The 20324-nt window shown below is 45.6% G+C and overlaps 1 protein-coding gene across 1 annotated transcript in view; it reads right to left on the bottom strand.

Annotated features, from left to right (window-relative positions):
* RTN1 (reticulon 1) overlaps positions 1–18337 on the bottom strand; it is a 95327-nt gene extending 76990 nt beyond the window's left edge. Inside the window, exon 1 of the mRNA XM_048948902.1 lies at positions 17810–18337. Within this exon, the coding sequence (XP_048804859.1) occupies positions 17810–17999 (190 nt within the window). The 5' untranslated portion in view covers positions 18000–18337. The remainder of the gene's footprint in view (positions 1–17809) is intronic.
* Positions 18338–20324: the final 1987 nt, after the last annotated feature.

The following is a 20324-nucleotide window of genomic DNA, read 5'->3' as shown; positions in this document are numbered from 1 at the left end:
GAGGAGAAACAACCAAAGGTTTATCTACACGCAAACGTGGCTGTAAATATCTGTGGTGACTATTTCTGCTTTATTTAAACCCCCTTTCAAAACATGTTTGGGGATTAACGATAGGCTTCATGCTCTGCTCAGGATTCAAATATAGGTTTTCTTCCACTCCACCCAAAGTTTTTGCCATCAGAAAATGCTCAGTTTTATGCAGGCAAACAGTACAGCATATTATGTTTGGTGCAGACTGCATTAGGTTACGTAGGAAATTAAGGCTCAGGAGCACAGCTTGACTTCTGGACAACTGTACTCATGAGGGAAATGTTACAGAGCAGGGCTGCACGTCTTGTAGCTTCTATAAACCAGTAGCAAAGCAGTGCAGTGCTTTCTGCCATGCTTTCATCCCTGGGTCCTGTGCTTTTATGCAATTCCCGTTATCCACTTGACCTACACTCTCCCATGCAGCCCTCCATAATGGGGCCTCCTGAGAAGCCTCCCCTTATTTCCCAAACCTTCTGCTGTCACAAGCTGGAGGTTGGCTGCCTTCTCAGATGTCGTCATTCTTTGCAAAGTGGATACTGGAAGATGTCCTGCCTGTCCTTGGAACACATCTGCATTGCCCAGGAACACATTGCATCATCACAGCAGCAAGGAAGAAGGACAGCCAGCACTGCACCATTCCCACACTGCACATTTGGGGGCCCGCACCCCCATGAAGATCCCCCCATGTAAGCAGCTTCCAGCTCAGATAAATCACATTGCTTTTCATCTCGCTTCTGTCTTGCTAAAATGTTGTAACAACCCCACAGAGAGCAGAGCTGCAGGAGAAGCGTGCAATGCTCAAGGAAATTAAACTGCAAAAAAGTAACAAGCCAACCCACAGCAGGAGAGATGTGGCACCCCTGAGGACTTGGAGCAAATCGCTGCGCAACTGAAGGAACCCTTGGAGAAGGCAGATATGCAGCCAGACTCCTTTTCCCCTGGAGAAATCAAGCTTTCCCAAGTGTTAATGGAGTTTTCCATCCGTGAGCTGATGGCACAGCGTGTAAGAAAACATCAGCACTTTTACCTCTACCTTGCCCTTATCCTGTTATCAACACCCATCCATGAAAAATGCTGCCAGCAGAATGCCAACTAGATATTTTGACAACTAGTTGCTTTGGAGGATAAAGAAAAGAGGGAGAAAGACAAATGCTCATTAAAGAGGTGCAGACAGCTCTTGAACTCGTTAGCACACAGGATGGTGGGCAGCTGCCCCACTGCAGTATCAGGCTAACCTGCAAAAATATGCATATTTTTAATGCATTAATTCAGCCTGTAGACCATTAAGAGAGGAGAGACCTTCCCAGCAGAGCTACAAGACACCCAACTGAGCTGTAATTCAAGCCCTTCCTAATGGCAGAAGTGCCTGGAGTGCCAGCAGCCAACTTTTATAGTAGCCCTAATTATCTTACATTTATAATGGGAAAAGAGGTGGAAGTGGTCTGGAATAGTAGACACTAGCAAAGCAGAGGAAAAATGTGATGCCCAGACCTTAAGAATCACAGAACCACAGAAAATTTCAGGCTGGAAGGGACCTGTGGAGGTCTCCAACCCAAGCCCTGCTAAAGCCCTCAGACTCCAACAAAATTCTTTTCCTGTTCAAGCTCTGTGTAGGATAAGATCTGCTTTCATCACCATATAACAGATTTTTGATCTTCTTTTAGTAATGTGTATGACAGCCCAGGGACACACTGTGGGTAGAACACACGCAGCTGCCAACACACACTGGTGCACCTAAGGGTCGCTGACAGGTGGGAGTATCTTGCGCTGCAGAAGTGGGAGCTTCACCTGGTGCTGCCTTGGCTGCAGCATCCTCAGAAGCAACCTCAGGGAAAGGACTCAGGTAGAAAATGGCAGAAGAACTTAAGCAAACTTCTCAGAAATCAGATTTTTGCCCCATGGGATAACAGTGTTAATCATTAGTCTCACATAGGCCCCATCATTTAAATTTCAAATTGAACAAAAGTTCTTTTCCACTTTGCATAAAATGAAAAGAAAAATACCCGTTGTTCAACACTAATAAGTGTTCTAAATGTTTAAAACTATTGATTTGTGAAAGAAAACCCAAGCATCAGGCAGAAAACACCTTCATTGCTAACTGTACCTCTTCAAGGTTATAAAAAATGGATACGTTCTCTTACAAATGTGGAAAACAGTGTTACCCCAGTGCCACATATCAAAGACATAGGGAGCTGCTCACATAAATGAACTTTGTCTTGGGCTTATCGTAGTGGCTGATGGGGGAAAGCGTACATCTGCAGTCGCAATCATTTCATAATGAAATGTTCAGCACAGACCAACTTTCATTCCTTTTTTCTCTCCTTTGCTCCCTTCTATTACTCTCAGCTTCTCCCCAGCCTGCAGTATCAGACCAGGTCCCAAATCTGTGGCAATCTCAGCAATTTCATCCTGTTACCAGCTCAGCAAGACTTTGCTACACCGTAATTTTCTAATTAAGGGTGCCTGGAGTTTGCTCCTCTACAAAAAAAAAAACCTTTCTGGAGTAGTGCTGCAGCATTCTCAGATGCCACCAACTGGAGAAGGAGTTGGGTGTTCCCAGCACTTCAGAATCTCAGGCATTTGGGTTGAGTCAGCAAAATGCAGAATATCAGGCCTATTTTAAGCATGCACAGAGTGCTATTTGAGACCTTATTTTCCTCCTCACATCGAGACTGAGATCTGTAAATATTGGCAAACATGAAAATTGGGTCTTCATACTCTACCAAAAAAAATACTCGTCCTATCAAAAAGCCAAAAACCATCTGGCACCACTCCTTCCAGATGTTCTCCTACACAGCCTCTCTTTTTTTCCTGCCAAATGTGTGCTATCTGCATGCCACAGTCCTTTCTCTCTCATCAATGTTCAGCTTCAGACTTGCATGCCCATTATTTCTTTCCTTTTTTTCTTACTTAATAGGTCAGTGAGTGGATCTATTCAACACACAGCATTGTGTTTTCAGGAGTATTGTGTATCATGAAATAATTTGTCTTTCGTGATGCTTGTGGCTCAAGGGGCTGTTGCTGGTTTGGCAAAAGCATTTGGAAGGGAAACTTGTTAATAATTTAAATAAACACATAGGCTGAGGGATTCTGGAAATACTCATGCCACCAAGATGCGTGCACAAAATGTATTTAAATTGGGAAATAATTGGTGGAATCCCTGCCAGGACAGAAGGCAAGTGTGTTGTACCCATGGAGTCACTGCCCAAACAGAGCGGATAAACTCACATTTGTACCAGACTGGAAAAACTCCTCAGCTGCAGGGATTGAGAAGATGGGATCTCTTGGATTGCTGCAGCTGTAGTGGCCTTTGTGGTGTGAAAAATGGAGATTATTTCTCAATCAGACTGCTTGCTGCCTCTGTTTTACATCAACAGCAACCTTCACTGCTGAACAATAGGAAGATCACATATGTCATGTTCTGTATTCATGAAGCGCAGCTTAAAATTAATTGAAAACATCCTTCAGAGAAGGTTCTTCCCAACTTTGTTGTAACCAAATGCTTTAATTAGATCTTCAGGAAAGAAAAGCTTTTTTTCCCCAAATCTAATGAAAAATGTTTCAGTGAACAACTCATAACAAGCTCTGTACCACTAATGGCCAAACTGTCAGTCTCCTTGCATGCTGGTGTTTGGTGGACCCTGTGATTCCCCATTAAAGCTGCATGCAGAACAAGACCCAGAGACCGGCAGAGGATGTGATGCTGGAGTGGCTGTGTCACAGCCACAACACCCACTCTTGCAGTGAGAGAATTATGGCCACTTTAGCATCCAGGAGAAGCCTGAACATGAAAGGAACACAACCCCCAACCTCTAGCCTACAGCAGGCCTAGGAAAGTAACTGGTCTTTCCAGAAGCTGATGCTGACTTCATTTAATAGCATTTCCACAACTGGACACGTACAAAGCAGCCACTCAGTTTTGACTCAGAAGTGAATCTTAGTCTTATCTTCCTAATTTTGGTACAGAGGGGATTATACAAGCATTAATCAGCGGATATTACCCACATTTAAATGATTTTATATTCCCTAAATCCATACCTCATTTTCCTTCAGTACATTTTTAGCAAAGAAAGGTCTGCCAAGGCCGATGAAAAACGTGTGTGTATCAGCATCAAGAGAAAATAAGGACCAAAATTGGCACAATCATGTATAAAAGATGTGTTTGCTCATTCTTCCAATCAAGGATGCTCATTAAATAATCATGTGACTCATGTAAGAGGCTACAATTACACGGTACAGCTCACTTTTCAAATATTCATGATCAGGCCACAGAGCCCAAATATAAATGGAAGCACTCACTTCCAGATTTGGTAAGCACGGCGGTCTGAGGAGATGCTGCTTCCCGACTGGTATTATCACCATTGGGAAGAGGTGCCATGTTTCTCACAGCTGCTTTCATTGACTATTTCCTCATCCTTAAGAGGGGCTGGGTAACTTTCATTTAAAGAAGTGGCTGGGAAAAGTCATTTCAGTGAAGCTGAACCTTTTCCTGTTTCTGTCAAATTATTTTCAAGCAAACCTTGGGGTTTATTTTGGAAAACACTGAAACTAACAGTCAAATATTTTGCATTTCAGTATTTTTTTCTCTGTTGCCACTGTTACCATTTGCACCCTTTTTTCAGAGGGCAGTGGTGACTCCAGCACATCACAGCACGGCTCCTTTCACACTTGTAGAGTGTTGGGAGTGACTTTCTATCACTCACACCTGCCCAGTTCTGCCACCAGATGCTCCATCCATGGGCTGCTCTGGCTTTTGGTGCCATCAGGCCTGACATACAGTCTGCATTTGCAAATCAATGATTTATTATTTACATTTTCCATCTACCTTAACGTATTCAACAATACTAATGAAATCAAATTAATGTGCTGTATCTTTTTTCCACTCTTGCTTCCTTGGATGCAGACAATATGGTGCTAATTTCCAGCTATCGCTACATGCTTCACTTTCTACAGTTTCTTCCCACCAAGCTTACAAAGCTTATAGAAATAACAAAGATTTTAATATCAAGCCAAAAACTGCTCAGCTTTTCCAACGTAAAACACCGATTGCTGTTTGTCCACAGGTGTCACTTTGCTCCCCAGGGAAAGCAGGGCTTTCCTGCAAAACAGAAACTACTTTTATAGCCAAAAAAAAAAAAGCATCAAAAGGCACTGAAATACAGAATCATCAGCAACTCCCATTTTTCTGAGACTCATGGTTGGTGTGCACTTCCAATGGCTTCAGTGGGTAACTGATTTGAACAGGACAGGGACCACAGACAATAAAAGGAGAAATTATGTAGATAAAAGGAGAAATTACCGTATTTCCTACTGCCATCACTCACCACAGCTTACAGACTCCTGCAAAAGAAAGTCCAGAAAGACCTGAATGACGTTACCAGGATGCACCGTTGGCCCAGTCATCACTTCCTACAACACCTGTGACCCTCAGTACCCTCCGTCCTTTTGATATCTGTGGTTTCCCATTCTGTGAAGCTCTGTGCCTGCTGAACTTCTTCATTTTTATTCAGCCCCTTTATACAACTGGCAAAGATCACACCAAGTCTTCATGGTCTTCTTGCAGTTTTCCAGCACAAGCTGTGGGAGTGGGGCAAAGCCACATAGTTTCCAAGCATTTGGTGAGTGAGACCAGGACCTGCTGTAACATATTAAATAATGGGGATTTAATGCCTTTCCAGTTGAGTAAAGGAAATAATAGGAAAAGTAAAATTAATTCAAAAGCTTTTTTAAGGGAAATTATGCTAACAGATCCAAGTAAACAGTGGGGTGTATATAGGATGGGGGTGGCTAGGAAAGTCTCCAGAACTCCTGAATGAGGAAGAAGTAGAGCAGAAGGCACACGCTGAGTTTCTAAGCTTAACTCCTTACTGATGCAAGCATCACATTACCTAATTTCCTCCACAAACCTCAAGTTTGAAAGTAGTTTGGATTTCTTCCTCTTGACATTCCTTTTCCTCTCCGTTTTAATTTCCTCTCCTCCCTTGAACCCTCTGTTCAATTTATACAATTCTGTCCTTGTGCTTACACTGACTTTCATCACAGCTCGTTTCTTCTGGCTGTTCATTCCAAGCACCAGGAGCAAATATCCCTGTCCCTCTTAACTTTCTGCTGGATGAGGTCAACCAACTCATCTGAAACATCTTCTCATGAACTGTACGTAGTGCAGCAGAGAGACCTCAAACCACTGATGGAAAACAGGGCTGGAATTGCTGGAGTTGGCTGAAAATTTCTGCAGCAGACTGTTGTGTGGTTTTTTTTTGTTGTTGTTGTTGTTTGTTTGTTTGTAAAACGACTGATTAAAACATACAGCACCACAAAGCTGAGGAAGCATTTATCTCTGCAACACCCCATGGTAGTTTGGGGAAAAGAACCTGATGAAACCTAAAGATTTCACTGACTGCTCACTGAGGAGTTTGCACTGCTTTCCAAATAACACAAAAAGAGAAGAGGCAGCTTTCAAGTTGTTTTCTTGTCTATTTGTATAGAGTTTTAGAAGAGAGATTTTCTGCCTTCACTGGCTTTCCTTCCATTGCTTGGCACCAGTATGCAAGTCGCACTTTTAAGCAAGTAAGGGAGGAAGCACTTTGAATCCGAGGATGCTGGGCAACTGCTGGGCTGGTGAGTGCTGATGGCCTCGTATATTCTGCACCATATGGTGGCAAAAACATCTGGCATAAAGAGAGAAGAACCTGCATGGTGGTGGAGTCACCATCACCGAGGTGTTCAAGAACCATGGAGAGGCAGCAATGCTGGGTATGGTGTAATGGGCATGGTGGGGGTGATCTGGGTGATCTTCGAGGTCTTTTCCAACTTTAATGATTCTATGATTCTATGATTATAGTTCAGCAGCCATTAGATGGGCTGGGCCAGAAGGTGACTTCATGTTACCAGCAAGAGAGAACCGACGGCACACTCCTGCTAAATGCATTAATTAGGTCCTAACAAATCCTAGCAGGTAGAGCATTTGCTCGCAGATTTAATTGGCATTTTCAAGCTGAGAGTAAAGCGTGTCAGTTGTGCTGCTTTTCAGACAGTGATGGCAAAGAATAAGTCATAAATGCAGGGCTGAAATTAAACATACTGACTGTGGTTGTTTGTGCTTTTCCTGACATTAGCTGGAAGTGGAGTTACTGAAAAATAAATTCTGTCCTGTGGGAAAATTTCATATTATTTTCAATTTTCTTTTCATCTCAAATGAAGGGGAAACAGCAAACCTTTCTGTGGAAAAGAAAGCTCCAGAGGAAAAATGTCTGGAACAGTTGAAATACATTGCTTCAGATAATTCAGCAGTGTTGGTATAGGCAGCAAATAATGCGTGGCACTTATAGGATTCCCTCTATGCTGTTCAGCTGGAAAGATGAATGCCTTTGCAAAACGTAAAAAACCTTAACATGAATCTAAAAGTGAAAAGAAGGCAGAAAAAAAAAAAAACACCTTTATGCAACTAAGTAAAAATAGCTGCCCTACATTTTTTAGGAGACAGGAATGACTTTTTGGAACCTCAACCTGAGAAGCCCCACAAACCAAGTCACTGATGATGAAGCAGAACCTCTGTGGAGCAGCCTGCACTGCCTGAGCCTCAGCAGACCTACAGCTACTTCAGATGGAGCTGCTGGGGTCTATTTGTAAGACCCTCCTGTCCACTGTGCATCAATTTTCCCACCTGCAAATCAGCACTAAAGGTATTCACCTCTTCACACCTCCCCAGGATGGGGAAAACTAGCTCAGTCTTCCTCCTGTCCGTGCTTTCACCGTCTCCTGGAAAGCAAAGGATGATGTTGGCAGGGAGCTGGCAGAGAGAAAGCAAACAGAAACACAGACATTATGAAGCAGAGCTCCAAGTACTACAGACCTGCAAAACTCTTAGTTTCAGTAAATACTACAAACCCAAGCAGGTTACAGTGAGGGGAAGGAGAAAACCAACTCCTAAGAAGGTATTGGAAGATGTGTCATTTGCATTTCCATATCCCAAATGCTGCTGATATGCTAAAAAAAAAAAAACCCTTTGCAGCCCATTCAGAACAGCTGGAACTTTGCTAGAATCACACCCTCCTTGTGAAATACTTTTTGTCAATCAGCACATCCTGCAGCACGCTTCTCTTCTCTTGGTGGTGAGGGAAGCACCATAAGCACCACCCAGCTGAGATGACACCTCATGGGAACTGATCGTGCATGATCACAGAAAAGTGGAAGAAATCCCCAAAATCCTTCTTGCTGAAGCTCAGGCTTTGACCAACACAGCAGAGGGCTTGCGGGCACTCACTGCTGGCAACTGCAGGCAATTATCTGGAGGCTGAGATGGAAAAAATGTAACATTTTGTGTGGATATCAGAATAATGGAACAAGCAGCACAGAAGAAGCAACTAAAGCCACATTTCTGGGATCAGCACTGTGTCGAAACACGAGATTCATCCTGGGCAGACAGCATTAGAAATTATCCTGATGACAAAGGGAAAAGAAAGGAAGCTGTTCTGTGCATTTTCCTGCTCTTCTGGGTGCAATCAGCACACATCTTCAGCACTGCCATTAGCATTCCTCCACCAAAGACATCTCCGCAAAGCACAGCTCACATTTTCAAAGACGATGTTGGAAAGCTTCCCAGATTACATATTTTCCTCTTTAATTTATACCTCTGAGGATAATGCTAATCAAGGAGGCAGTGAAAGTGGTGAGACATCTTCAGACCCGGCTTGATTTATTAACAGTGGGTGCATTATTCTCACTTGGAAAACGATGCTAGGATCCCAAGCTTCCAGAAAACACCCCTGTTTGCTGGTAGGCTATCAAATATGAGCTGACAATGTACTTGCACAGCACAAATGCATAAGTGCATCTATGATTCACCTGCAAAACATGCAGTACACTGGATGCTCTGAAGTAGGTTAGAAGAATAATGCAACATCAGAGAGAAGGGCAGAGGAAGAAGTCCAAACTCCAAAATCTGCAACTGAGAAACATTTTCCTTGCACACGTAGTTCAGCCCTCTGTCCTCAGGCCACTTTTGAATGGAGTTTGGATGCACAGAGATGGACAACCATGTGACAGTGCATGTAGCTAGCTGCATATTACAAATGCCATCTTCACGGCCTGGCAGATCTACTAAATATTCCAGGGATTATGCATGGTCTGTTTAGCAAGCTCAAAGTAAAAAGCAGATTGCACACATTTCACACGGCGTAAATCCCCACGCCTATCTCCTTAGCTCTGACCTGAACTTCTGCAACACAGCCACTGAATTACAGAGGCTAATGTCAGAGAGACGTCGAAGAAAAAATGATGCCAAAACAGCAACTGGCTCTGACAGTGGTAGCTAATCAGGACATCCTCTGTAATCCGTAATGTTAATTTCTTTCCCTACCTTTAAAAAAGGTAGGGAAAGAAAAAAGCATGTAACACAGCAACTCTGAAGTAGAACAGAGACTTCCACAGGGCAGAATTAATCCATTTAAAATGCAGTATAGGTTTATTTGGAGTAACCATCCTGCTGTAAAACCAAACGAAGACAAGACACATTTCTGAGTCCTGCTGGTAGCCATATCATGTCAAACACACTAATTGACTGGGGGAGAATTTGCAAATGTATGCATTTGATTTGTAAGACTTCACTCATTTGTATTTATTATCATTTTGATCCATATATACTGCAGGATGATCTGTTGCTGGATGGGGAATTCTCAAAAAAATTAAATTTCAGGAATTTCTTTTTTCCTGGCATCAGCAGAGGCCATCGTGTGTTTCATTCTTACTTCACCCAGGTAAAAATAACCCAGTTTTCAGGCAACGGCTCCACATTTGTGCACACAAACAACAATTTGCTCACTTGACTTCTCAGCCCTGTATGCTATGTACCCACACTGAACACACACAGAACTTTTTAAGTAGAGAATCACCTACACCTACTGAAGATCCACTCCACATTGTTTTATATGCAAAAATTGTAGATAAAAATCCTATCTCATCTGTTTTACTGAGATGTCATTTCCAGCCATCTTGATACAGTGGCTTCTGATGAGTGAAAACGATAAACAGAGCTACTGCATGGAGGCTCCATATCCTGTTTCTTCCACAAACAACATGTTCAGAAGAGACTGACTCCTCTGGGACTCCTCCCAGCTCTCACACATCTCCTTGGAGCTTCTCCTGCAGGCACAACACCCCTCCTGCAAATCAATTCCTGTCTGAGAATCATGGATTACTACTGTAGGCATAACCTGGAAGACCTGAGAAATCAACTATCAGAGGAAAAAATGAAGAGCAAAATCAGGATCTACATTTCTATAAGTTCTGTAAAAGGGCTGGAGAGCACATGTTCCTCGTACTGCTGTAAGTCTGCAGTATGCATGGTTACAGTGCACATCCCACAGCTGCACCTGCACAGAGTGGTTCAGCCCCAGTTCAGCCAAAGTGCCTACTTCATTTCCAGCACGTTGTGCTGCACCTCGTTGCTGAAATCAACAGGAATGAAAATACTCTGATACTCAAAGCTTTTCCCACACATGAGTAGAAAGTGCATCTCTTAAGCCTCTGAATTAAGGACGTTAAGGGAAAGACGTAATTAAGTCTTTCGATGAAATTCAGTCCCCCCTCACACATTAGCAGTGAGGTACGAGATGCTGTGCTCTCTACATCTGCATGCCTTGGGTTTTCACTTCCCATCCCAGCTACAGTGCTGTTAACCCTTATTGTAAAAAACTTTTTCCTTATATCCAATCTAAATCTCCCCTCTTTTAGTTTGAAACCACTCACCCTTGTCCTATCACAGCAGACCCTCCTAAAGCCTCTGTCTCCTTCTTTCTCAAAGCCCCTTCAGGGGGCTGTTCTCAGGTCTCCCTGGAGCCTTCCCTTCTCCAGGCTGCACAGACCCAGCTCTCTCAGCCTGCCCTTGTAGGGAGGCGTTCCATCCCACTCTGACAGGTCCACACCTCTTCTGTAATGAAGACTCCTCTTCAGGATGCAGTGATCCAGGTGAGGTCTCACAACACAGAGCAGAGGGGCAGATCCCCTCCCTTGCCCTGCTGGCCATGCTTTTTTTGCCCAAGACACAGCTGGCTTTTATAATAACATTGCCTGAACTGCTATGCGTGGAGCGAACGTCTCCCACCTCCCCAGTATGCAAAATGCTGTCTCTGATGATTCAGACACGCTCCTTCCTTCAGCCCTGCTACCTCCAAGCTGGGGGCAGGATTAAACCTGCAAATGGTCAAAGTCCTCTGCTGATTGCAAGGCATGACTGCAGTGTTTTTCTCCATTGATTCCTTTAATGGCACCCCATTCAGGATCAGCATGCAAGCGGTCAGGCACAGCAGAAGAAATTCATTGTGAACTTCAACAGCTCAGGCTGCCCACAGCCCCTCTGCATGGATGGTGCCTGCATGTGCTACCAAGACACAGACCTGCATTTGCATGGAAAAAATTCCTATGGGTCAAGAGAAAGAAACACATGATTCCTAGCGGCTGGCACTGGGAAGGCTCCCTGCCTGACAAGGCTGTCCCTTACATTTGTTTTTTACTGGCTGTGATTAACAAGCACTTCAAAGCTCCTAACAATAAATCAGATGCAGTTCATAAATTCAGCACTGCTGAAAAACAGAATATAACTCATGTCCTGAGTGGCACAGCAAAGCCTACAGCTGGCATAACTCAGCAGACCTTCAGAGCTTCCCCAGCACAGAAAGCATCCTGCAGTGTGCAGCCTCCTGCGCTCCATCCTCAGCAGTACCCAGGGAAACTCCTTGCTGTGGCACTACGTCCAGGCTGGGATTCATAGAATAGGATCATTGAATCTTAGTCATAGAGTTACCACTATATGAAGGAGATGCTGGGAAAGCTGTAGCTGTTAGTGGCAGGGGTGTCAAAATAGTCTCTGAAGAACCAGCTACATTATTTTATAAGGGTCTTAAGTACTTTATTGAAAAAAGGACTGAGACTGCAATTCTTACTATTTCAAGTTCAGTTTTGCAGGTGAATGCCAAAAATTTTCTCACTGCTGAAGATGTGCAGTTTCTTAGAGCATTAGGTGACCATAAAGCAGCCGTGACTTCAGAACCATGAACACTAAATGTGGAGTGTGTTCCTCAGTGCTGAATCATGCACAGTCTACTGCAGCGCGTTACTTCCCTTAAACTGGAAAACCAATTATAAATAATGCTTCATTACTTGAAGCTGCAGTTTGCTACGACAGCCAAAAAACAAAGAAACCCCAGAAATTTGCAAGCAGCCCCGATCAGACAGTAAGAACAGAACTGCTGTGTTAAGAAGGAAAAGGCTCTGTACATTCTTGGCCCATTTTGGAGGTGCAGACTGCTCAGAAGGGAAAGTGAGGCAAACTCTTAAGAGACCAATTTAAAGAACTCCATTCCCTGTTAATGATGTGAAACCACAACTCCTTGGCTATTTCTGCAACTTTGAGGTAAAACACGTGTACACAAAATTATTAGGGCTCAGGTCCTGGCGCAGAGCCACACAAGTGCTGAGCATAATAGGGTCATCATGAAGCCCTGGGCATCACACTGGGCCAGTGTCTCAGTGGTGGCATGGAACACGCTCCCAAGGGCCCCAAGCTGCCAGAGTTCAAGGAGCATTGTACCACTGAGACCCTGTGCCACACAGCCCAGGGAAAGCACAACATGCAAAATTCAACTGGAACATCCACAGCCTCCCTGATGCTACTCTTCTCCTCCCCAGCCTCTCCTCTCTGTCCTAGCCTATAAATAAAACATTTCATTACCCAGCGAAAAAGAATAAAAGAAGGCAGGTGAGTCACCCTCCCTGGTGTTACTTCTCTCTTTCATCTGCCTCATCCTCTTCCTCAACACATTTGCAGCTCTGAAGTCAAATGGGCATGGAGTCACCTACATCCCTGTAGGGAACGGGGCTGCAAAGATTTCAAGCCTGGAGAACTTACACTCCTCCAATTGCACTTTTCAGACCCAGATGCAGAGCTCATGCTGCAGAGCTCACTCCTGCTTCAACAAGGTGGTATTTCAACAAGAATGTCTTCTAGATGATTGACTGTGAGCTGTGATGAAATGGCCACTCTGTCAAACTGTCTGAGAATGACAGGAAGAGAAGGGTCCAAGAAGAAACCCACAGCGTTTCTGTCTCTCTGCAAGGTATTACTTCCACTCACACAGCAGCAAGGACTGCACAGAGACTTCCACCAAACAATCTCCATCACTCTCATTCCAGCATCATTTCAGTCCAGGAAGGAGAGTAAAAAATAAGAAATTCAATTATCTGAATCAGGAAGGACTACAATTTCAAAAATAAAACTGTCATGGATATATATCCTTGCACGGTGAGATTAAATCTATCCTCAGCTGGCTAAATCACAGCAAGACAGCCTGGCAGTTGGGGACATATTTGTGAACAACTCCTCAGGCTCCCCTGAGGCAAATGCTTAGGTCAGTGAATCCACCCTACCAAAACTCTTTCTACAGCAACTTTAAAAAACACTGGGTTTTGGATCTCAGCCTTTACAGTCACACAGCCTTGAACGGTACATTTGCTTGGATGTTTGGCAAGGCAGATCTTGGGGGGCAATACTTGGGAGGCTAGGAAGGCAAAGAAGGTAGCAAAAGCAACCTGCTTAGCATTTGGTTGTGTTCTGACATAACCCAAAAGCATTAGTGCCTGAACACAGAAGTGCAGATACTCATTCTCACACCCATTTCTCTCCATTTAGGTGAATACCTGGGCTCTTAATCTGCATGGAAATGACCAGAATTGTCTTTTATGCTGAGCAGTAAAGCCACCAGTAACTCACTTTCTCCAGAAATCAGAGAGAAATTAGGATTTACAGGTGAAGGATATCAGCATGAACACAGGCTTCTGCTGGGAGCAGCTCACCACAGCCCTGGCTGGCAGCACATTTTGGTGGCCCAGCCATAGCTGGAGGTACTTGGCACACATTTTCAAAAGTGATCCCTACAAATGATCTGAATTAGAAACGGTTTTTAGAAATACTTTTACTGCAAACGCTGAGCTTGGAGGAACTGTCCTTGTCAAGGGGCGGCAGGAATTAGGACAGCTCACCTCCCTAGCACATACCACATCTGCAGCATTCAGTCCCAGAATCATGGGGCTTTTGTGCCAGGCACTCCTGAAGATCCCAGCCAGTCCCTGGCTGCCATTCCAGAAGGGTTCCCATAGGTGCTGTATGCCATCCATACAGGCATGGCTCTGGGGTTCAATGCCATCTCCCATGGCATTGGATCCCACCTGTGGCTTCTCTAAGGAGGAGGAATGGGACACGATGGCCAGGGAGGTCCTCACCATTGTGCCAGGCTGAAGGCAAAGAGCATCCCAGTGTGAGTAACAGCAAGCAGGGTTCACTAGCAGCTCCCAACCTCAGCTACGTGTAGAAGGGACCGCCACCACTGCCTGGAAATCATCCCATGGATAAAATCATAGAATCAATAAGGTCGAAAATGACCTCTAAGATCACCAAATCCAATGTCAACCCACCCTCACCATGCCCACTGCCCATGTCCCTCAGTGCCACATCTCCACAGTTCTTGAACATCTCCAGGGATGGAGACTCCACCAGCTCGCTACACCTGCACCATGGAGGCAGAGTCCCTTCTTACCTTTTGCCATCTCTCTGAAGGAAACCACATTTATTTATTTATTCTGGGCAATGCCTGGCAGTCTGTGTATATTTTTGGAAATAATGCTTTTCAAGGAAGTTTAATCACTGTTGATGTATAAAAATAAATAACAGAATCTGTGACCAGATGGTGTGTTGGGTGATATGGGGCTCTTCCTCATCAACACAAAACAGCTCCCCAGCCCTTGCAAGGGCTGCCTGCAAGCTCCTCTCACCGTAAACCAAATTCACCTTCAGGAAGGAGCAATTTGAAGGAGTGGAATATTTTCAGCAAAATCTAGAGGCCAAGTGTAAAAGCAAGATAAATTCTGCTTTGCCCATGCCCAGAAGCTACTGGAGTCAATCTTCATTGCTGGAGGAGAAGCAGCTGTGGGATCTGCAGCTCCTTATTGCCCCGACTTTGCTTGAGAAATCTCTGAGCTTTCCACTCTTTGTGGGAAATATTCTTCTGTAATTCAAATCACTGCAGATTTTGGTTGATCCAGAGAACACGCAGTGAAACCATTGCTTTTCATCATTCAGAAACCACTCACAAGGTTTTGACAGAAAGCCAGCTTGGCTCAAGGCTGGGCTCAAGGCCAGCTTGAAAATATTCCCGAACCTTTCAACAATCCCTGGCTGGTTTTCAAACTTAAAACAAAAGCCCAGGTCGGGGAAAGTTTGCAAATGTTTAGGTTGTGTAAGAAAATTTCTGAGCATCTTGTGATAAATTCCCATCATCTGTTCTCATGCTGGGAGAATCTCCCAGTCTCCATATCCTTCTCTTGCCTCACAGAGCATAACAGTGGACTTTATAAAAAGGGCTTGTCTGAGAGCTGGAGAGAAAGATCTAGGATGTGTCAGGAGTTGTTTGGAAAGCAAACAGCCAGGTTGGCTCTTGTTTGGATGCCCTGTTCCTTGCTTGAATTGTCCTCAGGTGCTCCATTAAGTAGCAAGAGTTCTAAGTTCACAGTACTTTCTGGAGCCAGGTATCCTTCACAGGTTCACTGCTACATTCTAAGCAGCAGAATTACAGAGTTTTCTGAAATACTTTACAGTTTCAGATGTTCAGCAATATGACAGAACTCTTACTCAGCAACTTGAGAACATTTTGTCACACAGAGAATCGTGAAATGCTGCACTTCTCTCTGTGTAGGTAATGTAGAACAGAAATGTAGGCACTGCAGCCACAAATAGACACTGCAGGCACAGGACTGCACTGACTGGGATGCTGCTGTGTCTGGCACACATACACACAGCACACACATGCACAAACACACACCAGATACTTGTTAAACAGGGAAAACAAAACGAAAAATATTTGAAACACATTCCTGCTCTCAAGATGTTGCTAATCAGACTGACTGCTAGCAAATGTCAGGCAAGGTCTGCATTGCTCGCTTCATTTCTACCTTGCCACCATTTGACAAATGCCAACAAACATATGCAAAGTCCCTTTGCAGATGATTCCAAAAGCAGAACATTGTTTTTCTTTTTTTCTTTTTTCCTTTTCCCTCTGATCTTTCTTCCTATTTTTTCCTTTCTCTTCTTTTTCTTTTATTCTTCCACTCTTTCTATTCTGCCTTCTCTAAGCCCGAATCTACATTCGATTTATTGGAATTTATACTATTTCAGAGATCAGCCTTTTTTGTTTTGTATGCTAAGATTCAGCATGGCCATATTTTTATCCATCAGGGAGCAACAAAAGCTCACACGATCTCTTCCTCCTTCCTCGCGTCGTTGCACCACTGAGCAGCCCAACCTCAGGACCCCAGTGCTGCCCTGCTCCACACACACGCCTCATGCCCCGAGCAGCCTTACAATGCCATCTGCCTCCCCTGCCAGCAAAAAGTCACGTTCCACAACCTACGGCTCAGATCAGCGAATGAGCAGCACATCAGCAGATTTTCTGCCTGCCCAAAGCTACAAAACAGCTACAAAACAGCAAAACATTTCCCACAGCAGCCAATGGGTGTTAGATCCCATTTTACTACTGAACTCGGTAGCATTAAGCAGACAGAAAAGCAGCAGGGAAAAATCCATGTCAAGAGAACACGCACGCACAGATGCACGCTCAAACCCTGAAAAAATCATCCAGATGAGTAGAAGTGGAATAATATAGCCACGCTGACTCTTGATTATTCCGGCCAGCTACTCTTTGTGCTGATTAACTGAAGGGGATTAGGAAGGACTCAGCCCAAAAACGCAGCTCCTAATGCTCCTGCAGCTATTGCATAACGAGACCGATTCCCATCCCAAGCCCTGACCCTCAACTTACTCAACACAAGTTTAATGCTGTCAGGTTGCATAATGGAAACACCTGCTTCCCAGCAAAGAGGAATCTGGATGGGATCCACCAGGTCTCAAGGGCTGAGTTATTTGTTATTTGAGTTCCCAGGTGGGCAGCAGAGGGAAAGGAAGTGGGCAAGTATCACCAAGAAGGAAATAGAGCTGCTTTCCCTAAAACATTTATATCAGGACATACTGGCAGCCAAAGCCCTCTGAGCTTCATTCATGCACGCACACCTGCTGTTGGCACACCCACTGAAGAAACAAACCCTAAGCCAAGAGAAATCAAACACATCTCCAAAGTATATTGAAGAAAACCAATGAACCCACACAGCCTGGCTCAGCTAAGTGCACTTCGGTCAGGTACACCTACAAAAGGAAAACACAGCAATCCAAAAGTCTGTGATTACGATGCTATCTTCAAAAGCATGCAGAAAATAACACTTCAGAACAGTCACTCCGTTAAAATTTGTGTGCTGAAATAACATCACGGGGCTATGCAGGAATTTCAGGTACTTAAGGAATACGTGAAGTAACTCCTTTGCAATCTATCACTCTGGATGTGTACAGGTGGAGCCAAATGAGGACAGAGCCCCACCAAGTTGAACTGCAACCAAACACCTTCCAACATCTGACTGAAAACTGGACTCTCTCTGCCCAGCAAATTGTAAAAAGCTTCGGGGAACTTGGCTGGGTCCTGCGTCCCCCTCCCCCACCACAGCAAATAATTTGCAAAGGCCGCTATTGCTCGCTCCATTCTATGCGCTCGCTACTCGCTAGCAGTGTTTTCGAACAGCAGGGCTGGGCGAAGAGCAGGGGGAGGGACGGGGACAGAGGCTGGGGATGCTGCTGCTGTCGCCAGGCCCCTTTGTTGAGCATCAGCGGATACCCCTCGCCTCTTACCTGGGGATGCGGTCGCCATGGCGACGGGCTGGTGCTCCCCGGCGGAGCCGAACGCCAGCCGCTCCCGCTGCCGAGCCCCGTCTCCATCCCGCAGCGCAGCCCCGGCCGCGTACTGCTCCGCCCCGGCCGCAGCCCAGCGCTCCGCGGTGCCCGCCAGCAGCAGGTCCTGGGGGTCCGGCGGGGCTGACATGCTGCTGCCAGGCGGCCGCTGGCTCCGGCTCTCGGGCTGCGGCGGGAGCCACCGAAAGTGGCCGCCGAGGGCTGGCTGCTGCGCGGCCGCGCTGGGTCTGGCCGGCTGCGGGACTCGGAGCCGCCGCTGCTGTTGCCGTATCTCCACTAGCGCGTATTACGCAGGTGAAAATGGCTTGTTCAGTTGGAGCCTTCCAGCCCTTGCGTCACCCTGTGGCTGGCATATCACAGGGCAGGAATCTGCCAGCCTGGCTGCTGCTCTCCCCCACTTAACCGCTTTGGCAGGGTAGGCACGGACTGCGCGCACAGCGGGGACGCACCCCTTCCAGGCAAGCGCATCCCCCGCCTCTTAATCCCCTCCCGCGACAGCGTCCCGCAGAGCACGCTAAAACAGCGCAGCCACTGCGGGGATGCCGCCGGTTCCTCTCACACCTCCGGGGAAAGACAGCCCGTGGCCACGCGCATCCCACCAGCCCACAAACGCCTCCGATCTCCACCAGCCGAGCAGAAAAAGCCGCACTCCGCCACTGGGCGCTCGGCTTTGTGCAGTTGGCTCCGTGCTGCTTGCAGCCACGAAGGAGGCAGAGACGATCACAGCTTCTTGCATGTAAATGACACTTGTCAAAATAAACTCACAGCAGGTGTCTGTGTGCCTCGTTTCTTCTTTTTTTTTTTTTTTTTTTTTTTTTTTCCGTTATTGTATTTTCATTCTTACTGATGCTCATAAGCAAGCTGTGCTAGCAGAGGTGGTGCAGGGAGCTCTGCAATTAAGGGGAGAAGCATTGGCAGGAAGGAGATGCAGCAGGGGCAGGATCTGTGCCACTTCCCAGGTGCACTGGGAACCTGTACCCATGCTGTCATTTTACAGAGGAAGCAAAGTCAGTCAGTTGTGACAGGACAAGGAGGGGTGGTTTCAAAGCAAAAGAGTGGAGATTTAGACTGGATTTAAAGAGAAGGTTTCTTTTATGGTAGGGCAGTACGGCACAGGTTGCCCAGCGACAAACCAAGGTCAGGCCTGGTGGAACTCTGAGCACCTGATGGAACTGTGGGTGTCCCTGTTCACTGCAGGGGAGATGGACCAGATGGCCTTCAAAGGTCCCTTCCCACTCAAACAATTCTATGATTCAATCAGGTGGTATCAGACCATTCCCGCATTGCACAGAGCTCTGGCACTGACAGGTCAAAAAATAAGAGGAATTTTGTGACCAGGATTCTCAGGATCTGACTCTTATGATGTGAAAAGTCAAACTGTGGCACAGGGAGCTGTTGCTCCAGCCAGACTTTACCTCAGCAATGTTCTGCTGTGTTCTTTGTGTCACAGCATCCCCAGCCACACTTCAGATCCTCTCCAGCTTCAGGAAGCCATGCTTGCACCTGGATTTGAAAACTTAAGTCACTTCTACTCTCTCCATGTGAAGGGAAAGGAAATTCAGGGTAAGCTCATACTGCCAGATGAAGAGCCTTAGAAGCAGCCTCCATCCATGTTATCTTCTCAAGGAATCTCAAGGAATCAAAGAATTGTTTGCATTAGAAGAAACCTTTAAAGCTGATATGCTCCAACCCCCCTGCAATGAACAAGGACACCTACAGCTCCATCAAGTGCTCACAGCCCTGTCCAGCTTGACCTTGAATGTCCCATTGGGGCACCCACCACCTCTGTGGGCAACCTGTGCCAGTGCTTCACCACCCTTATTGTAAAAAACTTTCTCTTACATCCAGTCTAAATCTCCTGACTCCAGTCCAGGATCTATTTCTGGGAGTCGTCCTGCTGCTGCTTGAATCAGTGCTATTCAGTGCCAGCTCCCCTGGGCCCTCCACAGATGGGCTCCTCAGCCTTTGGGAAGGCTGGAAACCAAAGCACTGAGTTGCCAGCGTGAGCAACAAGCTCAGGATCATCCAAACCACACATGCCAGGTGACTGCTGTGACTTCAGATAAGCTCTTGAGCTCTGAGTGGAAAGCACGGTTGTACATAATAGGGTCCTACTGTAGGTAGGGTTGCATGTTATACTTCCAGTGTGGAGCTACTGAAGACTAAGATCAGTACAATTTGGCTTCAAGAAGTGAAATCACAATGTTATTGTTACACTGCCCTGGAAAAAAATAAAAATAAAAAAATAAACCCACCTCTGAAGCAACTATAAACTGAGTTGATTGTCTCAGCGCTGCCCTGTTAGCACTGGGACAGCTTGTGCCGACACACCATTGCCAACTGCACCTGTTCACAAAGAGTCCTGGGGGCTCTCCAGACTCTGCCTACCCCAGAAACTTGGAAACTTGTGATACAGGTATTTCTTTCTCATTTTGAGCTCCCTAATCCAACTAAT

The sequence above is a fragment of the Lagopus muta genome, chromosome 6 (assembly GCF_023343835.1).
Source record: "Lagopus muta isolate bLagMut1 chromosome 6, bLagMut1 primary, whole genome shotgun sequence".
Lineage (NCBI taxonomy): Eukaryota > Metazoa > Chordata > Aves > Galliformes > Phasianidae > Lagopus > Lagopus muta.
This window is presented reverse-complemented; position numbering and strand designations above follow the sequence as displayed.